Source organism: Marmota flaviventris, chromosome 5 (assembly GCF_047511675.1).
Source record: "Marmota flaviventris isolate mMarFla1 chromosome 5, mMarFla1.hap1, whole genome shotgun sequence".
Taxonomy (NCBI): Eukaryota; Metazoa; Chordata; class Mammalia; order Rodentia; family Sciuridae; genus Marmota; species Marmota flaviventris.
This window is the reverse complement of record NC_092502.1, coordinates 61585234-61606516: the sequence shown is the minus strand read 5'-3', so window position 1 is coordinate 61606516 and position 21283 is coordinate 61585234. Positions and strand designations below refer to the sequence as shown.

The 21283-nt window shown below is 36.5% G+C and overlaps 1 protein-coding gene across 2 annotated transcripts in view; it reads left to right on the top strand.

The window, feature by feature from the left end:
• Positions 1-21283, top strand: part of Hmgxb3 (HMG-box containing 3) — a 53306-nt gene that overhangs the window by 2872 nt on the left and 29151 nt on the right. For both annotated transcript variants that reach the window (XM_027949281.2, XM_027949280.2), the window contains exons 2-6: positions 700-838; positions 1743-1917; positions 4922-5419; positions 6430-6528; positions 16832-16963. In XM_027949281.2, the coding sequence (XP_027805082.2) occupies positions 702-838; positions 1743-1917; positions 4922-5419; positions 6430-6528; positions 16832-16963 (1041 nt within the window). In that variant the 5' untranslated portion in view covers positions 700-701. The remainder of the gene's footprint in view (positions 1-699; positions 839-1742; positions 1918-4921; positions 5420-6429; positions 6529-16831; positions 16964-21283) is intronic.

Here is a 21283-nt window from a genome sequence, read left to right as displayed (position 1 = left end):
GGCAAGTTGTTAAGCATCTTAGTTACAAATAATAGTCTTTAATAATGAGTGCTTTCATTTGTATAATACTTGTCTGTTCTCAAATAATAGTTATGTCTGTTAGTTCTTTTGAGACTTATCACTGTAAATCTGTGGGGAGGTGAGACATCTCTTTTTATACATGAGAGAACTGAACCTAAATCAGTTAAAAATCACACAAACAGTTGAAATCACACAAGCTGACAGAGTGTAAAGAAATCTTTTGTACATAGGTCCTTATTGCTGTTTGAATTACTTCAATGAATTGAAGCTGTTTAAGTTGATGAATAACCCCTTAAGGGAGAGGGTGAGAACTTCTGACTCCTGGCCAGGTTGTCTTTTTACCTGTTTCCATGTGGAATTCTTATAACGTGGGGCTAAAAAGTCTTTGAGTTGAAGAATTGCAGTGTTCCATGAGTGAACATGAGTATGTCAAAGGAATCACCTAAGATATTTGTGAAGTATACAAGTTTATATACCTTCTAGAGATTCTGATTCAGAAGAAGTGGAGCCTTGATATTTGTATATTTAACAAGTACCCATGTTTCTTAGTATCTGCTGAGTTTGGGAAATGACTAAGCCTTTAGACCATGATAGAAGTAAGTATTATTGCATCTGGAGGCAGTTGCTCCTTTTAGGATAGATTTTTAAAATTTTGTGTTTGATTTTCCTTGCCTATAGCCATGGATGCATCATATGATGGTACTGAGGTAACTGTCGTGATGGAGGAAATTGAGGAAGCCTACTGTTATACCTCCTCTGGGCCACCTAAGAAGAAGAAAAAGTATAAAATACATGGAGAAAAGGCCAAGAAACCCAGGTTAGCCACATGTTTTGGTTGCTGCTGAAATTTATAAACCTACTGCTTTGAGAGCCATGTTGAAGAATACTTTAAAATTCTTTTAAGAGTACAGTTGTTGAAGTCTTTGAATGGGCATTGGGATGTGGGGAGAGGAAGATGGAAAGTGGAAAGTGGCTGGATACATGCCAACATTTGCTGTTCCTGGCCAGACTTTGCTTATGTTTTCAGGCTGTCATTAAAAAAAAAAAAAAAAAAAAATTTGCACCAGACAGATGGTAGAAGCTATGTACAAAAAGAGCTACATTATTTTTTATTATACCATTGTTTAAATATTAAAACAAGTCATTAATAAAATTATAGAATTATAAATAGTACCAGTGACATCTATAGAGAATATCCAGATTGTAGCTCTAATATCCCTCTTAAATGTGAACACTGCATACATCTTGCTGAGGCTTTCTTAGCCTTCAGGAGGTATTTTTGTTCAGTTAAATGACCAGAGGCCGTGTAAAGGAGTAAAAAGTTTGTGTGATAACCAGCCTGGGCAATCAGCCCCCTGATAGCCTTTCCCTGAGTGGTGCAACAGGACACCTGTGTCTTTCTTTGGCTACATTTGATTTTAAGCCAGTTGGTCCTGCAGGAAAAAGTGGTCCATGGAAAAGTACATCGCCTTTCTTCCAGGTTTCTGAAGGGAGAATAACCACTGACTTGTCTTTACTATTCATTTTGTCCCACCTCTCAAATACCATCTGGGTGTGTTATAAGTGTTTTTTTTTTTTTTTTTGCTTGATTTTCAGTCTTATTAAGTGCTTTGAATAGAGATGCTGGGTTTTTATATTAATCTCTTAATTATGCAGCCTCTAATGTTGTGGTACACATGGGTTGAATAAGGGAAGGTCTGAAGAAGTGGTTGCTTCCTCAGGTCTGCTTACCTTCTGTACTACTATGACATCTACCTGAAAGTGCAACAAGAGCTCCCCCACCTCCCACAGTCTGAAATCAATAAGAAGATTAGTGAGAGTTGGAGACTTCTCAGCGTGGCCGAGAGGAGTTACTACTTGGAGAAAGCCAAACTAGAGAAAGAAGGTTTGGATCCTGTAAGTAATTTTTTTCCAGCTAATTTCTCCATTGGTTCAAATGAGAAAGCCTTGGGGAGACTAACCACCTTGTTTTCTTGTTTCCTTTTCTTTGCTTGGGAAAATTTTTATCATTTTATCTTTCTTGAATCTCACATTGTTTCCATTTTGATGATTCTCTGTACTGTCTTTTCCTCTTTGGTTATGACAGTACTAAAGCTGACATTTTCTGGAGTGAGCCTTAGGCTCCTTTTCTGAATTTTAGTAGAACTTGGAACCCTTATCTCTTGGGTAGTTAGTGGTATTTTTCCTTTAATAAAATAGCTTACAAAGGCATTTCTCTTATATGTTTTCATATTGCAAATTGATTATGGTATAATTAATTTTACTGACTATTATCAACTATAATCAAGAATTATGCATGGTTAGAGGTAAGATGCCATTGCTTGTGTAGCATGGGGTTCTTTTGTTACTACTGGTGATTATGAAATATACTAGAAGCAAAACTGCAAGATTAAAGCCAAAGATGATGGAGGAAACTGAAGCTTTGAATGCCTGGATTAAAGAACTATCATGAAAGCATTTTGGTTTATATTTGTCAACCATTTTGTTATTTCTCCTTCACAGTGTGACCAAATACATTGGCAGTGATTTAAACAGCAGTTTGGTGTTTTTTTTTAATTGAAGTTCCTGCTGGAAAAATAACCTTTCTCTTACAAGCTGAAATCTTTATACTTGAGCTCCAATTAAACAATTGTCTCTATCTTCTTTTTTAATGATATAAAGCAGAGGTTTCTTTTGAAGTCAACAAGTATGTAACAGAACAGGTTATATTAAGTTCATCTGCCACTGCCATTTAGATTTTGTTCTTATTTACTTGACAACTTATAGTCTTAAAGATACTACTTTCTACCTCTTTTAGATTTGTTTATAAGGTGTGAGTCTGGGAAATAATCCCTGGGGGTGGGGGTGGGGGTGGGGGTGGGAGGTAGAATCTAAGAAAAGAAAACCTATTCCTTTGGCTTCCCTATTATATAATTCGCAATCTAAGAGCTGGGAGTGTAGCTCAGTGGCAGACAATGTGCTTAGCATATGTGAGACCATGGGTTCAGCCACCAGCATCCCCCCAACCAATGCAGTATTTTTGTCCATGATGAAGAAAATTTCATGTAATCCTGGAATGATTTGGTTTTACTAGACACTGAGGATGTAGATCCTTATAGAGACTGAAAATTGTGAGTCATCGGTCATGATTCTTCCTTATCCATATGCATATTTAAATTTATCCTATCTTCACCACTACCACCAAGATCATGAATGGCTTAGCTCTGATACTGAGTGACCCTAGAAGAATTACTTAACTTTTGAGTCTTGGTTTACTCATCTGCAAATAGATCTAGTACCTACTCATATAATGTTTAAAAAGAGAATAAAATCACCTACCTAAATCCTTGCACATTCTGACTTTGTCAATAATTGTCACCCTTGAGTAGATTAAATGTCCAATAAACATATAAGTAAAGGTGTTGTTTATTGAGCAACTAAAATGTGCCAAGGCTGGGTGAAACTTTAGGTGCTGTTCATCTTCTCATATTGCCTGGTGTGAGGCTGAGAATCTCCCTGCCTGAATGTAGTAGCTTGTCAGAGTCTTTGTGGCAGGCTGCCTCCTCAGCATCCCTTTTGGTCTCCTGCCAAGGGCAGGTCCAGTGTTCCAGTGTTATTCCTTCCAGCCTGTAAAATTAATGTCATCCAGACCATTTTGTTTTCTCTATGCTTGGATTTAAGTGTATTTGCCACCATTTAATCTTGTTCTTTTAATCAGCCAGCTTCAGAGGTTGACTAGAGAATGTTTCCTCATCACCTTCTCCTGAAGGCTCCATAAAGGATTGAGTCTGTCTTCTTTCATGTTTCATCTGAATGTTTCTTTTATTTCTTAGTGTTTCCTCTGTGCTTTAAGTAGTCTTATTAACTTTTTGTTTTTGATTCAAGGATTCATTTGTAATTGGTTTTAGTGTTTCTTCTAAAATATGCTTCTGAAATTATTTTGTTGTTGTTGTTGTTGCATTTAGTTTTAGTTCTCCCTATTTACTTTGAACTCCTACTTCCTTATTAGATGACTTTCAGTTTAAGTTGAAAAAAATGAAACAAAATGCCCCTTTTTTGGTGCCAGTTAACCATACAGGGTTATGTTTTTAGTCCCAGGTCTTCTTGATCTTGAGGAGACTTTGCCTTGAGTCAGGTCTTTACTACTTAATAAATTTGTGTTTTGGAAGTTTAATCTTCTTCAGCCTGAATTTCCTCCTGTGTTAAATGCAATTAATAATACTATCACCTAACTTGATAGTATTGTTTTTAAGGAGAAATTAGAGAATAGGTTTGAAAACATTTTCTAACTTTAATGTATTAGATCACTTTTTTTTTTCTCTTTAATATATTCAGGACACTTCATGGAGCCCCTGCTATGTATATTTTTTCTCACAGTGCTTTCTCAACTTTTGACCTCTTAATCCTTTTTTTGTAAATCTGGGAGAACCAGTGAGGTCAGAAAACCTGACTTGCTGTGTTGAGTTCCATCTTGACCTATTGGGTTGTTTTTTTATGCTTTTAGGGTTTTTATTAAGCATGATACATTCTGGTAAAGCTTATAGACTACTTTATATACTTAGGAATCCTGAAGTATCAAAGCTCAAAAGGAACTCATATTGCCAGATTGCACTCCCTCATTGTATAGATGGGGAAACTGAGACCTCAAAAGAAGAAAGTATTTTCTCAAGACCATGCTAGGCCAGTAGTACAAGCTCATAGTTTTAGATGCCTACATTTTCTATGTGAGTCACCAAGAAGTAAGATTGATTCAAGTGAAGATGACATTACTGTTGACAGGGGCTGACCCTAACTAATTTAAATCAAGAGAGTAGAGTCTTTTTTGGTCCTTTTGCAGAAAAAAATGAGCTAATAAATATGTATCTATTTACTTTATCATTGTCTTTGCTTATCCCTCTTTCCCTGGCTTTCTCATCTTCAGAACTCTAAACTGTCTGCACTGACTGCTGTGGTTCCGGACATTCCAGGTTTCCGCAAGATCCTCCCCCGCTCAGATTACATCATTATCCCCAAGAGCAGCCTACAGGAGGACCGGAGCTGCCCTCAGTTAGAGCTGTGTGTAGCTCAGAACCAGATCTCCCCTAAAGGACCTCCTCTTGTGTCCAGCACTGCCCCAGAGACAGTGTCCAGCCATGCTGGCATGGCAGAGCAATGCCTGGCTGTGGAGGCCTTGGCTGAGGAGGTGGGAACCCTTGCTCATCCAGGTGCTGTACAAGAGATTGCCACCTCAGAGATGCTCGGCCAGGATGTGCTTTTGGAGGAGGCTTCCTTGGAGGTAGGAGAGAGCCACCAGCCTTATCAGACAAGCCTGGTAATTGAAGAGACCTTAGTGAATGGTTCATCAGACCTCCCCACTGGAAGCCTGGCTGTGTCCCACCCCCAGGTTGGGGAGAGTGTATCAGTGGTGACAGTCATGAGGGTAAGTGGCTTTGGTACTCATGTTTTTCTTTATCTAGGAGTTAATAAAAAGGCAGCCAGCGCCATGCAGTGTGATTTTGGAGCAGTGATATGGTAAGAGTTCTTATATGGAACTTCTGGTGGGACTAGTTCTCTTGAGTATTTCTGACCTCTGTGCTTGCTCCAAAGTTCTCAGTTTCTCAGGCACTCCTATTAATAATTCTGGCCCAGCTTAATGAGAATTTTCTTCACATAATATGGCACATGAGATTCATTAGCAGGAAAGCTGGAAATTGTCAAAACCAGGACAAAACTGTTAGGCTATTAATACCAGTCAGGATTTTGTATTCTTAATGACTATTTCAACAAACAGTGGCACCTTGATCTGTATATGAGAATTATTAAAATTTATTCCTGGGTACAGATGGGGTAGGAAGAAAGACACTTTCTTCAAGGCCAGGTTGATGGGATTAAGTAATTTAGCCTAAGACCTATGTTCATTTGAAGGAAAAGTAGCAGTTTCATTGATTGTTTAGCTGGTTCCCAAAAGTGGGGGGATTGGCTACCATGCCCCAGTGTATGGCTTCTGCTCTTTTCCCTGGATAGGATAGCATTCTCAGACAGGTGGGAATCCTAGTAAGTCTAAGAAGGCTTAGTGGTAGAACACTTACCTAGCACGTACAGGACCCTCAGTTCAATCCCCAGTACTGGAAAGATAATATTGACAGGGTTAGAAAAATTGGATTCTCTCACTGCTTATGTGATCTTAGGAGTCCCAAGACTCTTGGAACCTCCGTTTTTTTCATACGTAAAACTAGGATAGCAAATATTTTGTGGTAGTAGTTTTCTCTTTCTTTCCTCCTAATTAAACTTGTCTTCATTTTGAGGTGACTATATATTTGTTTCTACATGTGTACATTGATAAGCACACTGTTTATGAGTATTGGATTTATAGTCTTCAAGTGTTATGAGTGGTCCTGGGTGTTCTGCACTGTACTTCAATGAAACTGTCCTTCTCTCCATTACCTGCAGGACTCCTGTGAGAGTAGCTCCTCTGCACCAGCCACACAGTACATCATGTTGCCTCTGCCTGCCTACTCAGTTGTGGAGAACCCCACCTCCATCAAACTGGTCAGTATGTGGAGAGGTGATAGCATTTAGGGTTCTTCTTTTCTAAAGCAGTTTTTCTCTTTTGAGGGGGACGATGGGTACCAGGGATTGAACTCAGGGGCACTTGACCACTGAGCCACATTCCCAGCCCTATTTTGTATTATTTAGAGATAGGGTCTTACTGAGTTGCTTTACACCTCACTTTTGCTGAGGCTGATTTTGAACTCCCGATCCTCCTGCCTCAGCCTCCTGGGATTATAGGCATGCACCACCATGCCCGGCCTAAATTAGTTTTTCCTAAAAAGGCTCTGACCCTTTGACTGGGGAATGAAATTGACCAAATGATGTTGTATGCATATACGAATATATAACAGTGCTATATGTTATATATAATTATAACACACTTAAAAAAAAAAAAGGGAGAGAGAGAGAGACACTTAGACTGCTAGACAGTTGGGACTGGCAGAGGTCTCAGGGATTATCCAGGCCATGTGTTCTTAAATTGGGAGTTTTATAGAACTCCACAGGATCCATGAATTCCCTCAAGTTATATACAAACTGCTGGAGAGCATTTTCCTGGGATAGGTTCCATGGCTATCAAATTTTCAGAATCATGCATGCTCTCAAAAAAGGAGCCACTGATATAATTAAATATTGTTATTGTATAGATTAGGGAACAGACCCAGAGAAGAGAAAGGCCCCTAGACTACAAGAGAGCCAGAACCAGGATTCTAGTTTTTCTGATTCTCAGTTGATATTTATTTCATCACACACTATAGCATCTGGGCTGAGATTTATCCCTAAATATTTTCATGTTTTCGATGCTATCATATTAATATTTTTAAAAAATTATCAATATCTGATTGTTCCCTGCTAGTATTTAGTAATACAATTGATTTTTTTTTCTTACCTTATTACATTGTCTAGGTCCTCTAGTACAATGTTAAATAAAAGTCCTAAGGGCAGATAAGATCTTAGAGGAAATATTCAGTCTTTCACTATTAAGTATGATATTAGCTATAGGTTTTTCATAGATCCTGTTTATCAAGTTTAGGATGTTTCCTTCTATTTCTGATTTGGTAGGAGGGTTTTGTTGTTCTTATTTTTTGTTTGTTTTCTGCATTACTGGGATTGAACCTAGGGGGCCTCTACCCTTGAACTACATCACCAGCCTTTTTTATTTTGCAGTGTGGTCTCGTAAAGTTGCTGAAACCACAAATTTACTGGCCTCAAACTTGTAGTTATTTATTCTGCCTTATCCTCCCAAATTGCTGGGATTATAGATGTGTACCACCTCACCCAGCTTTCTAGGAGTTTTTATTAGGAACTGATATTGGATTTTTGTCAAATGCTTTTTCTGTGTCTATTGAGATGATTGTGTGGATTTTCTTTTTCTAGTTGGTTAATGTGATTAACTTCATTGTTTTTCCATATGTTAAACTAACACAGCATTCCTGGGATAAACCCTACTTGGCAGTAATCTATTATTATTTTTATATATTGTCAGATTTGATCTACTAAAATTTTGTTCAGAATTTTTGTATCTGTATTCTTGAGGGATGTTGATCTCTAATGTGTGTAGTGTGGTTTTTGTATAATGGTTTTGTGTGCTTGCTTCATAAAATGAGTTGAAAACTATTTTCTCCTCTTCTGTTTTCTGGGTAGTTATAAGTGGAATTGCTGGGTCACATGGTAATTCTGTGATGTTGTGTTCATATTATTTCTTACAGTGTTTGGTAGAATTACCAGTGAAGTTGTAAAGTCATCTAGGCCTGGAGTTTTCTTGCTGAGAGGTTTTTAACTGCAAGTCCAACTTTTTAAAATATACATGGGGCTATTTTTTTTAAGAGACAATCTTGCTTTATTCCCCTGGCTGGCCTTGAATTTATGATCCTCCTGCCTCAGCCTCTAGAGTAGCTGGGACTACTGTTGCATATCTCGTGCCCAGCTATATAGGGCTGTTTGGAGTACCTATTTTTGAGTGAGCTCTTTGTATATTGTCTGTCAGGGAATTTGTTATTTCATTTAGGTTGTCAATTGTATTGACATAAAGTTCCTAATAAACATTCCCTTATTACCCTTTAAAGAAATTGTGGTAAGATATGTATAATAATATAAAATTGACTATTTTAAACTTTTTTTTTTCTTTTGATACTGGGGATTGAACCCAGGGGTTCTACTACCAAGGAACATCCTCATCCTTTTCTATTTTTTTAAATTTTGAGACAGGGTCTTGCTAAATTTCCCAGGCTGGGCATGAACTTGTGGTCCTTTTTCCTTAGCATCCTAAGTAACTAGGATTATGTGCATGTGCCACGATACCCAGTCATTTTAACCATTTTTAAGTATACAGTTCAGTGTCATTTAGTACATTCATAGTATTATAGAGTCGTTACCAATATCCACTTCTACCACTTTTTCTTTGTTCCCAGTTGAAACTCTATATCCATTAAATAGTAACTTTCCATTCCCACCTCTCTTCTACTTTTTATCTATGAATTTACACGTTCTAAGTGCCTGTTATAGGTGAAATTATACAAATATTGTATAATACTTTTTCACTTAATGTAATGTTTTCAGGGTTCATTTATCTCAGACCTTGTATTAGAGTGTTATGTCTAAATATTCCATTGTGTGTATATACTATATTTTGTTTATCCATTCATCTTTTTTGTTGTTATTTTTTAAAATATTTTTTATTTTTTTCATTTATTCATTCATCTTTTCATGGACATTTGGATTGTTTCTGTATTTTGTCTAGTTGTAAAAATTGCTGCTATGAACTTTGGTGTGCAAGTATTATTTTGAGTCTCTGTATCCTATTCTTTTGGGTACATAGTTATGAGTGGAGTTGCTAGGTCACATGGTAATTCTGTGCTTAAATTTTTGAGGAATTTTTATCCTTTCCAATCTGTAGAATCTGTAGTGATTTCATGTCTCTCATTCCTGTTTCTGACAATTTGGGTCTTCCATATTTTTTTTTTTCCTGATAAGCGTAGCTATAAGTTTATAAATTTTATTGATCTCCAAGAAACAGCTTTTGGTATTGTTTTCTCTGTTTTTGTTTCTATTTCACTTATTGTTCACTCTTTTTTTTTCTAGTGTCTTAAGGTGGAAGCTGATGTCATTGATTTGAGACCTTTCTTTTTTAATATAGGTGCTTAGTGTTATAAATTTCCCTTTAAGCACTACTTTAGTGGCATCCCACAAATTCTGATAGTATATTTTTATTTTCACTTGGTTTAAAATCCTTTTTTGGATTTATTTATTTGACTCATAAGTTACATAGAAGTGTGTTACCTTTTTTGGAATATTTAGTGATTTTCCATATATTTTTCTGTTACTGATTTATAATTTAATTTCATTGTAGTCAGAACTTTATGGTTTATAAAATCTGAGTCCTTTTAAATTTATTTAGTTTTATTTTATCGCTCAGAATATGGTCTATCTTGATAAATGTCCTGTGTGCATTTTAAGAGAATGTATATTCTGCTGTTGAATGGAGTGTTGTATACATGTCAGATTAGGTCAGGTTGATTGATAATGTACTTCAACTCTTTTATATCCTTACTGTCTATTTTTTCTATCAGTTATTTATGAAAAAAATTGCAGATTTGTCTCTTCTTACAATTCTATTTTTCTGTCTATATTTGGACTCTTCCTAAGTACATAAACATATAAGATTGTTATGTCCTCTTGATAAATTGACCCCTTCATTATTATGAAAAGATCTTTATCTCTAGTAATTTTAGCTTTGTAATTGACTTTGTCTGTGTCGGACCTGGTTTTTAAATTATAATTATTACATTAAGATCTATCTTTTTCTGTCGTTTTAACCTTTCACAAATTATATCTTGGTATTTAAAGTGTTTTCTTTTTCTTTTTCTTTTTTTTTTTTTTTGCAGTGTTTAGGATTAAACCCAATGCCTCCTGCATGGTAAGCAAGTGCTATACCATGGGCTACAACCCCATCTCACAATCTATCTTAATTGGAGAGTTTAAGGCATTTTTATTTAATATAATTATTAAAATGGTTAAGTTTAGATCTCTTATCTTACTATTTGTTCCATCCATTTTTTTCTGCTTTCTTTTGATTTAATTGTATTTTTATGAATTCATTTTTTCCATTTTAATGGCTTATACACTATTAAGTTTATTTTGGTTCTGTTTGTGAGTTTCTTTAGTGTTAATATATTATCTTTAACTCCTGTTGCAGATAAATGATACATACTTTAATTTTTTTTTTTTTTTTTGGTTGTTGTTTTTAGACTCCTGGGCTCTTGGGCTGAAGCATTCTTCCTTCCTGAACCTCCTAAGTGTCATGGGCTATAGGCATGTGCCACCGTACCCAAATAAATAGTATGTTCTTAGATGAAAAAGTTTCAGGATATTAAAACAGGAATAGCTGCTGCAACTTGAAGAAACTGCTTATTTTTTCTTAGTCCCGTGCTCCTGGAAATGACTATCATGTTCTAAAAAGTGTCTGCCAAACTCTTCTAGAACAGTATTTTTTTTGACAGTACTTGGGCCTGAAAATCAGCCTTGAACACTAGCATCTTTTCTTTTTTGCAGTACTGGGGATTGCATCCATGCCCACTATACCACTGAACTATATCCCTAGTCCCCCACCCGCTTTTCTTTTTTTTAAAAAAAATTTGGAATAGTCTTGATAAGATGTTGAGGCTGACCTAGAACTTGGATCCTCTTGCCTCAGCCTCCCAAGTGTCTGAGATTACAGGTTTGATCTATATTCACACCGCTCTGAAGTCAGTTCTGTTTAAGAGTATTTCCAAGTTCATGGTAATTTTTTTTCCCCTCTTCTTTTTCCTTTTCTCTTTTTATTTTTAATATTTTAATTTTTTTCATAGCTTTATTAAGGTAAAATTGAAGTAAAATAAAATGTACATATTTGAAGTATGCAGTTTGATCAGTTTTGACATGTATGTAACCAATACAATCAATAGAAAAAGGATTTCCATTACTTTTTTCAAATTTGAAATCATACAGACATTGTTTCCTGCATGATTTATTACATTAGAAATCAATCACCTTAAAATAAATAGAACCCCATCCCCACATCTCAACTACTTCAAAATTAAAAAGCACACTTTTAAACCAGCAAAGGGAGGAACTACACTCGAAGAATAGTCAATCAAAGGAGAAACCAATTCAAAGTAAAAACCAGAAACAAATCAAAATGATATCTCACATGTCAAAGAAGAAAGCACAAAAAGAAGTAAATAAAAAGTACTTTGAACTAAGAAATAATTTATTAAAATATTCCAAATCTCTGGGATGAAACAGTACTCAGATGAACACTTATAAACTTGAAGTACTACTATCAGAAAGAAGCTAGATTAACAGTTAAATTATTTTCATATTAGGTAGTAGGAAGGAAAAAATAACGAGTGGGAACAGAAATATATGAAATAGAAAAATAATACAGCTAAAAGTTGATAAAAAAATCTAACAAGTGTAATAAAAAAAAGTAAGAACACAAAAATTAATGAAAGGGGAGCTATCAAAACAACTCTATAGATGCTAAAAATATATTAAAGTAATATTACAGTTGTATGCCAACATATGTGATAAGCTTACATTACATGGGGGAGGAGAGCTGGGTGGGTTTCCATGATCAGTTGTCCCCTGTGTAAGCCTTCTATGTTAGAGAAGGATCTGTGTGTTGCTGAGAAGAAAGTGTATTCTGTCATTGATGGATGAAATATCCCATTTATGTGTGTTAAGTATAAGTTACCAATTGTGTTTTTTAGTTTTATAGCTTTGTTTAGTTTTTGTGTGGAAGATCTATCCAGTGGTGAGAGAGGTACATTAAAGTCACCCGGTATTGAAATTGAGAAGGATTTGTTTGATGTATGTATATGCTCCATTGTTTGGGGCATGAATATAATTGTTATGTCTTATTGATGTATAGTTCCCTAAAGCAGTTTGAAATGGCTTCCTTTGTCCTTTCTGATTAACTTTGGCTTGAAGTCTACTTTAATATCAGGATAGAAACAAACCCCTGATTGTTTACAAGATCCATGTGATTGATATATGTTGTTTCCCATCCTTTTACCTTCAGTTTGAGGATGTCTTTGCCTATGAAGTGAGTCTCTTAAAGGCACCATATTGTTGGGTTTTGTTTTTTAGTCCAGTCTGCTAGTCTGTTTTTTGATTGATTGTAGGCCATTGGCATTCAGTGTTATTTTTTAAAAATTTTTAATTATAGATGGACATAATACCTTTATTTTACTTATTTATTTTTATGTGGTGCTGAGGATCGAACCCAGTGCCCTCACCCATGTGAGGCAAGCACTCTACCACTGAGCTACAACCCCAGCCCCTTGATGCTGTTATTGAGAAATGGTTTTTATTCCCTGTCATTTTAATTTGTTTCTGGTTTTTACTTTGAATTGGTTTCTCCTTTGATTGACTATTCTTCGAATGTAGTTCCTCCGTTTGCTGGTTTTCACTTTTATTTTTCATTTTTTCTTTATGAAATTTTTATTGAGAATGTTTTGTAGTACAAGTTTTCTAGTTGTGGAAGGTTTTTTTTTTTTTTTTTTTTAATTTCATTGTCACTTCTGTTTAATTTTGCTGGGTATAGCATTCTTGTCTGGCATCCAGTTTCTTTCAGAGCTTAGTATATATTATTCCAAGACCTCCTAGCTTTGAGGATCTAAGTTGAAAAATCAGCCGAGATCTGTATTGATTTCCCTCTAAATGTAATTTGTTGTTTTCTCTCTCAGCCTTTAAAATTCTATTCTTATTCTGGATGCCTAATATACTTATTCTGTATGTTAGGCATTTTCACAATAATGTGCCTAAGTGGGTCTATTCTAATTTTGTATATTTGGGGTCCTATTGTTACCTCTGTTGACCTTGCTTCCCCAGTGTTGAAGAATAACACCAGAGAAGCATGCAGAGGCAAGGTCAGAGTAGAAATTAGAAGTTTATTAAAGGACAACAGGAAAGACTTCTCCTGGAGGAAGAAGGGGACCAAAGAGGTGGAATCCATGGAAGTGCGGTTGTTTCCCCTTTTTATAGTTCTTTCAGTGATGAAATGTAGGTTGGAAGGCCCAAGGGGTGGGACACATGTGGGCCAAAGAAGTAATCTGGGCAGGAAGGACTTCATTAACACTTCTTTGGGATGGGCTATCTTCAAATCTGCTGGGGCTGTTCATTAACATTTCTTTGGGGTGGACTTTGGGCCTAGAGCTTTTCTTGGGACTTCATTAACATTTCAAGAGTTGCTCAACTTTTCCGCAAATTCATTCTCAACATGGCCTCCGTTTTAGATTTCATTCGATATTAGACCGGATTTACCTAACTACACTGACTGCCTAATTTTAAATCTGGCTTCACTATAAGCCTCCTGTATCTGATTTTTCATTTCATTCTTTAGGTCTGGGAAATTTTCTTACATTGTTTCATTGAAAAGATTGTGCATTCTGTTGGTTTGTATCTGCGTGCCTTCATCTATCCTAATAAATCTTAAATTTGGTCTTTTGAGGTTATCCCATATTTCTTGCAAATTCTGTTCATGGTCTCCTAACATCTTTTCTTCATGGTCAAGTTTATTTTCAAGATTATATAATTTGTCTTCATTGCCTGAAACTCTTATCTTCTGAGTGCTCTGGTCTGTTGGTGATGTTTTCAGTTGAATTTTTAATTTAGTTTATTGATTTCTTCATTTTGAGAATTTCTGCTTGATTTTTTTTCAGAATCTCTTACCTCTTTATTGAAGTTATCTTTCACTTCCTGTATTTTCTATCTGATTTTACTCCTTATGTCATCCTTTACATCGCAGATCAATTTGACTATGTACATTCTAAATGCCTTCTGACAATTCTTCTACTGTGGTATTGTGGGATTCTGTCATTGAAGTATCTTGGTTTGTTTGGGGTGATTTGTTCCTTTGCTTTTTCATGTTATTTGTGTGTCTACCCATCTAGCAGTCCAAACTAGCAGTCTGAGGGAGTAGAGTTTCTACCCTGTGGACTTGTAGTGTTCCTGAAGGTTTCCAGTACCTCATTCTTTTATGGGGAGACAAAAATAACAAAAAATGCGAAACCAAATAGTTCTTGCTGTGACATCTACAATGTTAATTGTAATAATAAACAGAAATGATATGATCAGTTATTGCCCACAGTAAAAACAGTTAATTTGGAAAAGCATTTACAATTTTGAATGGTGGAATGGGAGAGAACAGAAGTGATAAGGATGTGATGATTATGAGGGAGGATGAGAGAAGATATTAAAAAATGAAGAGTGAAAGAACAATAGAGATTGGCTGTTGGTAGAAAAAAAGAAAAAGAGAATTAAGGGAAACAGATAAAGGAAAGGAAAAACATACATATATGGTAAACTTTTTAAAAAATGAATAAAATAATACAAAACAAAATGAAATATACTGATCAGATATCCTAGTCCTCAGAATATTGATCAATGAAAAATAACTGGCTTCAAAAATGGTAGAAATGAGGAAAAAAACAAATATGAATATGGAAAAATGTCCGTGAACCATTAAGGTCACAAACAGAGAAAAGGAAACAAACAAACAAACAAAAAAAACCAAAGATCTAGATGAAAAGTTAAAGAATTGTGTTCATTGGAGTTCGGGCCAAACTTGGGTTTGCCAGAAATCTGCTCTCTTAGCTACCAGCTCCCAACACCATGGCTGCAGAATGGTTCCTTCCTCTCTCCTCTGCATGCAGCCTTGAGGGATGGTGGCTTCTTTCCTGAACAAGGATATTATTCAGCACGCCTTTCAGTTTAGTTGGTGTGTTTTTGATCCATAGACTCTCCATACCCAGACACACTCAGACCTCCTAAAAATACAGTTTCCTTTAATTCCCTTGTCCCTCCACTTTGCTTGTGGAGGGATTGCTCTAGCTGGTGACTCCAGCTGTGGCAGCAGCTGTGGTGTTAGAGATTTCTTATTTTATTATATCCAACCTCAGTCCCCAGTCTGCTTTGAATGTCCAGTATTAAATTCCAGTAAAGTTCCCTCCACCCTTTTTTTTGTTTACCCACTTTCTGAGAAGCTGCCTGTCTGCTTTCTTGTTTCACACCACAGAGCAGCCAGAAAAGCAACCTCCTCTATTCTGCCATCTTGAAATTCCCATGGTAATTCACTTATAGAACTAACTTAAATTTTTATTCTGCTTCCTGGGAGTGTTCACTATGAAGATTATGTATGGGGTCACAGTCTAAAAAAAGATGAGAGATGTTTTACAGCTCAGTAATTTAGCTCTCACAAACCTATAGAATCTTACAATTTACTAAGTGAATGTTTCTTCATTCTCTGCTTCATTTCTTCCTCAAGAAACCAGTAAAATAGGAAGAGCATATGATTTTTACAGACATTAAACCCAAGGCCCAAGAGTTATGATGACTTACTTCCAGGTCATCCAGTGTGTTAATGGCAAAGTTGGAACCCAGAGCTTGGTCTCTTTTCCTTGGTGCCTGGCCACTTTGTACTCATGCTTTATTTGGTATTGCTTTGATAATCAGCTTTTCTTAAGGCTCCCTGGCAGAGGTAAAAGCTAGTGGCAATTTAGTGTTTCCCAAGGAAGATTTTTGCTTTTTGGCCAGACGAGGGAAGCTGGAATTAATAGTTGAGTAAACATTATAAGTGACAAAACAAATCTGATAAGGAAATTATTTTTTCAGCTTTAATCTAGAAATGGAACATGGCTAATGAGTGAATAATTCCCATTTGTAGCTGAAATGTAATAACCCATTGTAATACATTTTGCTCAAAGGTTGGTTAGTAGAGATGCTGAGAGCCAATGGCTGACTATATTCATACGCAAACAACTAAATTCTGGTGAATATCAAAGGACCTGATTTCTACTCCTGCATTACCTTATCATTATTTTTTTCCGGTAATCATGGTTCTATTTTTATATCTCTGAATTCTAGGTCTTAGGTTCTCTGATTCTTAACTAGTAAGAAGGAAGAAGAAGCAAATTTTTTGAAGTATTGAATCAGAGGGTATACCTAGATGCACAGAAGGAATCTTGGACCAAGAATCAGACATTTGAGTTCTAGTCCAGCTTTGCCTTTGAGTCACTATGTGATTTGAGATGCATTTAACTACTATGAACCTAAGTAGTGATAATACTTATCTACTCAGTAGCATTGCTGAGAGTATTAAATGAGATATTACTAAAACGTTTAGCGCTGTGTGTTACCTTGCTCAATTAATAGCAGTTACCACTGTCTAATAATTGTTGTGGTTATAATGGTCAGCAGGGTCTGAGAGGGGTTGGATTGTGATCTTGATTCTGATACTTTATTATTATTTTTTTTTAAACAGACCACTACATACACTCGCCGGGGCCATGGGACGTGCACCAGCCCAGGTTGCTCCTTCACATATGTCACTAGGCACAAACCACCTAAGTGCCCTACCTGTGGTAACTTCCTAGGAGGGAAGTGGATCCCAAAGGTAAGGTTCGTTGACCATTGTTGCTTTGGAAACACAACAGAGTAAGCTTCCTGTTGCCCTTAAGAGCAGATAACTTTTTAAAAATTGATACTTTTAATTTTGACCATCATTTTCATTATAAACAGTTTATAAAATTAAAAAATAATAACAGAAAACAAAATTTTGTGTGTAATTTTTTGTGTATGATGATGGAGATTGGGTCCAGGGCCTCATGCTTGTGAAGCAAATGTTCTACCACTGAGCTACACCTTCAGCCTTTATCCACAATCATATCATCCAAAGAAAAGCCTTATTACTTAACATTTTGGTATGTTTTCTTTTAGTCCATTTTTCTGCGAACATGTTATGTATATTTTTTCATTTAACTTAATATCTATTAAATATTCTTTAACAATATTATCTTTAATTCTTAATTTCCCATGAATGACTACAGTATGCTAATTTACTCACTTCCTGTTAAGGCTAACTTTTTTTTTTTTAATTTTTTTTTAAAGAGAGAGAGAGAGAGAGAGAGAGAGAATTTTTAATATTTATTTTTAAGTATTTGGCGGACACAGCATCTTTGTTTGTATGTGGTGCTGAGGATCGAACCCGGGCCGCACGCATGCCAGGCTAGCGCGCTACCGCTTGAGCCACATCCCCAGCCCCTGTTAAGGCTAACTTAACAATCCATCCCCCACACTGCTTAATTATTATTATTATTTTTGGTAATGGGGATTGAACTCAGGAGCACTCAAGCACTGAGCCACATCCCCAGCCCTATTTTCTGTTTTATTTAGAGATAGGGTGTCATGAGTTGCTTAGCGCCTCACCCTTGCTGAAGTTGGCTTTGAACTTGCAATCCTCCTGCCTCAGCCTCCCAAGTCACTGGGTTTACAGGCATGCGCCACCGCACCTGGCTTTCACTGCATAGCTCTCATCTTTTCACTGCTTAGCTCAAAACCTTTACTTCTCCTGTAGAAGTGGAAGTCCTTAACTTGGTATTCAAGTCTTCCATCATCTAACTCTAATGCATCCCCTTCCTCCTTCCCACCCTTCCTTCTTTTCTGTTTCTCCATTTCTCTCCTGTAGACAAACAAGTTGGTTATTTTTTCTGAAATGAATGTATAATGATAGATCATGACTCAGTGTAAATGTTTTTTTTTCTGTGAAACATACCTAGGTTTCCTTAGGGAAGAATGAATGACTTTCTCTGTATGTATGCCTTTGACACTTTTAAGTAGCAGTTATCACCATTTAACAGTGTTTCTGTTTGTGTCATGTCATAAGCTTCTCCATGATTTTTGCGTCCCCTACAGCTTTTATCCCTAGAAGATGCTCTTATGGTGTTTTAGTTCAGCATGTTTGTTAACTTGTTGTACAGTTGGCATTGACTGGATAAAACGTACATGCTTGTCATGTTTTTTTATATGATACTAAATTTTTAGGGTCAAAATGAATGGAATAGCCAGGCATGGTGGCACATTCCTGTAATCCCACCAACTGGGGAGGCTGAGGCAGGAGCATGGCAAGTTCAAGGCCAACTCGGCAACTTAGCAAGGCCCTAAGTAACATAGTGAAACCCTGTCCCCCAAAAAAAGGGGTTGAGGGTGTGGCTTAGTGATAAAATGTCCCCAGGTTCAATCCCCAGAACCAAAAAGAAAAAAGAATGGTATACTTAATTCTCAATTAATTCTAAGAGAGATGCTTACCAGGACTGGAATGGATGGGGAAAGTTTTATAAGAGATGATCTTGAAGGATCAATAGCACGTTACATAAGTAGAAAAGGAAAGAGAGGGGTACTGTTTTTATGAACCTTACTTAGGCTAGAATTTTAATAGTCATGTGTTTAACTTGGCATGGTCCACTGAGTTATAAGTTATAATCAACTTATAAACAAAAAAGCTTCATTTGTCCCACAGTTTTGGAGGTTTCAGCCCATAGTCCATTAGCCCCATTGTTTGGGGGCCTGTGGCAAGGTGGTGGCACATCCTGGTAGGAGTGTTTGGTGACAGAAAACTTCTTACCTCATGGCCAGTAAGTACAAGGTAGAGAAAAGAGACCATGATCCCACAATCTCCTTCAAGGATGCTCTCCCAGTATCTATAAAACCTCTACTAGGTCACACCTTCTAAAGATTGTATGTCCCCTAACAGTACCATCCTGGGGAACAAGCCTTTAACACCTGGATATTTCGGGGATACCTTAAGATTCAAACAACAGCAATTATAATACAATTTTGGAGTTACCACCCTTAGATCAAACCTAAGCTTCTCAAGTTTTTAGCTGTGCAACCTTAGACAAGTTGTCATATCTGTATTCCTTAGTTAAGGTTTTTTCTCATCTACCAAATAGAGGTTAATAATAAGGGTCACTGGAAGGGTCCATGAGTGGATGGCACATTTTTCATATATAGTGAACCTTAGTAAATGTTCCTTGTTGGGGCAGCGGTTGTGGCTCAGCGGTAGAGCGCTCGCCTAACATGTGTGAGGCCCCTGGGTTCGATCCTCAGCACCACATAAAAATAAATAAATAAAGTTATTTTGTTTAAAAAAAAAAGTTCCTTGTTGTCATGATTGACATTTATGTAACTATTATTGCTATGCATGCTGTCACTTCTGAAGTTTTGTTGAGTTTCTTGTTTTTGCTTTTTTTTAAAATATTTATTTATTTATTTTAGTTTTCGGCGGACACAACATCTTTGTTTGTATGCGGTGCTGAGGATTGAACCCGGGCCGCACGCATGCCAGGCGAGCGCGCTACCGCTTGAGCCACATCCCCAAGCCCCTGTTGAGTTTCTTGTATGGCACGAAAACAAGTTTTTTCTTAGCTACTTGCCCTGCCCCCACCCCCCCAATCTTGATTTGCTAAGTCAGAATTTTTTTCTCCAGCGTTAGAATGAATTTGAAAAGAAAAAATAAAAAGGTAACACTTCAGCATCAATAAACTTTAGAATTTTAGAGAAATAGTGACTGGTTTATCAAGTAATTCAACTCTTTTTAGCTGAGAGAAAAATTGAAGTGACTTGCTAAGTTCATATAGTTAATTATGCCAGCACCTTTTCCACTAAACATTTCTTGGACACTACTATGTCATTTAGCTGCAACATCTAAGATTTCTTGAGTTCTCATGTTTGAGGCAGCAAATATAAATTGTTTCTGTAGGCTCCATATGTTTTTATACCAGTCAGGAAATGACTTATCTTTTCTTGTATTGTTCTAGAGTTTATACTGGCTAAAGTTCACCCAAGGAATGTGTGGTATAGTTCCCAATTAATTGGGTGAGACAAAAGATAGCATATGAGGCTGTTTAACTCAAGGCTTCATTCATATAGAGTCTGATAGTGGTAATTGAGTTCTCTCTTAATGGACCGCTGGTTGCATTTACCTTCCATCTTGAAAGAAAAGCAACATCTAAAAGGGTAGATTAAGTTAAGGAAATGTGGGATCACTGTAGAGTTGTTGCTCAGATTGCTTATAATATCATTCCTGCAAACGATTTTTGTCTGAAATAGCCTACTTATTAAGCAGTGATTTTGCTCAAAAATCACATCTCTAAAGATGGATATAGTCTGCTGTTTTTCTGCTCTTCCATCCTGTGCTAAAAAACTCTGCAGTTTACTTGGAACTTTCACCCATGCTTATTCATCCTTGGGCTAGTGTGTGTTTGAATTTGAGAATGCTTTACTGGAGAGCTCTTAAATGTCATTGGTTATTGGTGTGTACCCAGAAACAGTACACTACCCAGGTAGCTTTGTGAATACGAGGGGTTTTTGGTAGTCAGTAGGTGAGTTTTAATAACATTAGCTTCGGATGCTAAACCTCCTGGAACATGCAGGAGGTTCCTGCACAATAAACTGAGCTATCCAAAATGCTGGCTTGCTCCTGCTGACAAACACTGAGAGTCCAACCCTCTGTTATTTCATAGTGGGAACATGAGGATTCAGAAGAAGCTTGTCTTAGATCATGTAACTCATTAGGAGTGAAGCTGAGCACAGATGGAACCCAGCTTTCATGTTTTTTATGTGTGTGTGTGTGTGTGTGTGTAAATGCTATTGTCTGTAGAGGTGCTTCTTGGATAAAAGATAAGGGACCAAGGACTTTACTATAAAAAAGTAGATTTGAGATAGCAGATGAAGTTTTTAATGAATTGGAATATTTTCTAGCACATAATTAATATGGATGAATTAATTTGTCCCAGTATGAAACATGTGACATATATGCAAGTCATTCTAAAGACTCATCTGAAGGAATCTGGTGAAGGCAAGGTTTTCCACTAGGGAGTAGAAACATGATGTGACCATATTGGTACCACCAAGGTAAATAGCTTTGGACTTAGAA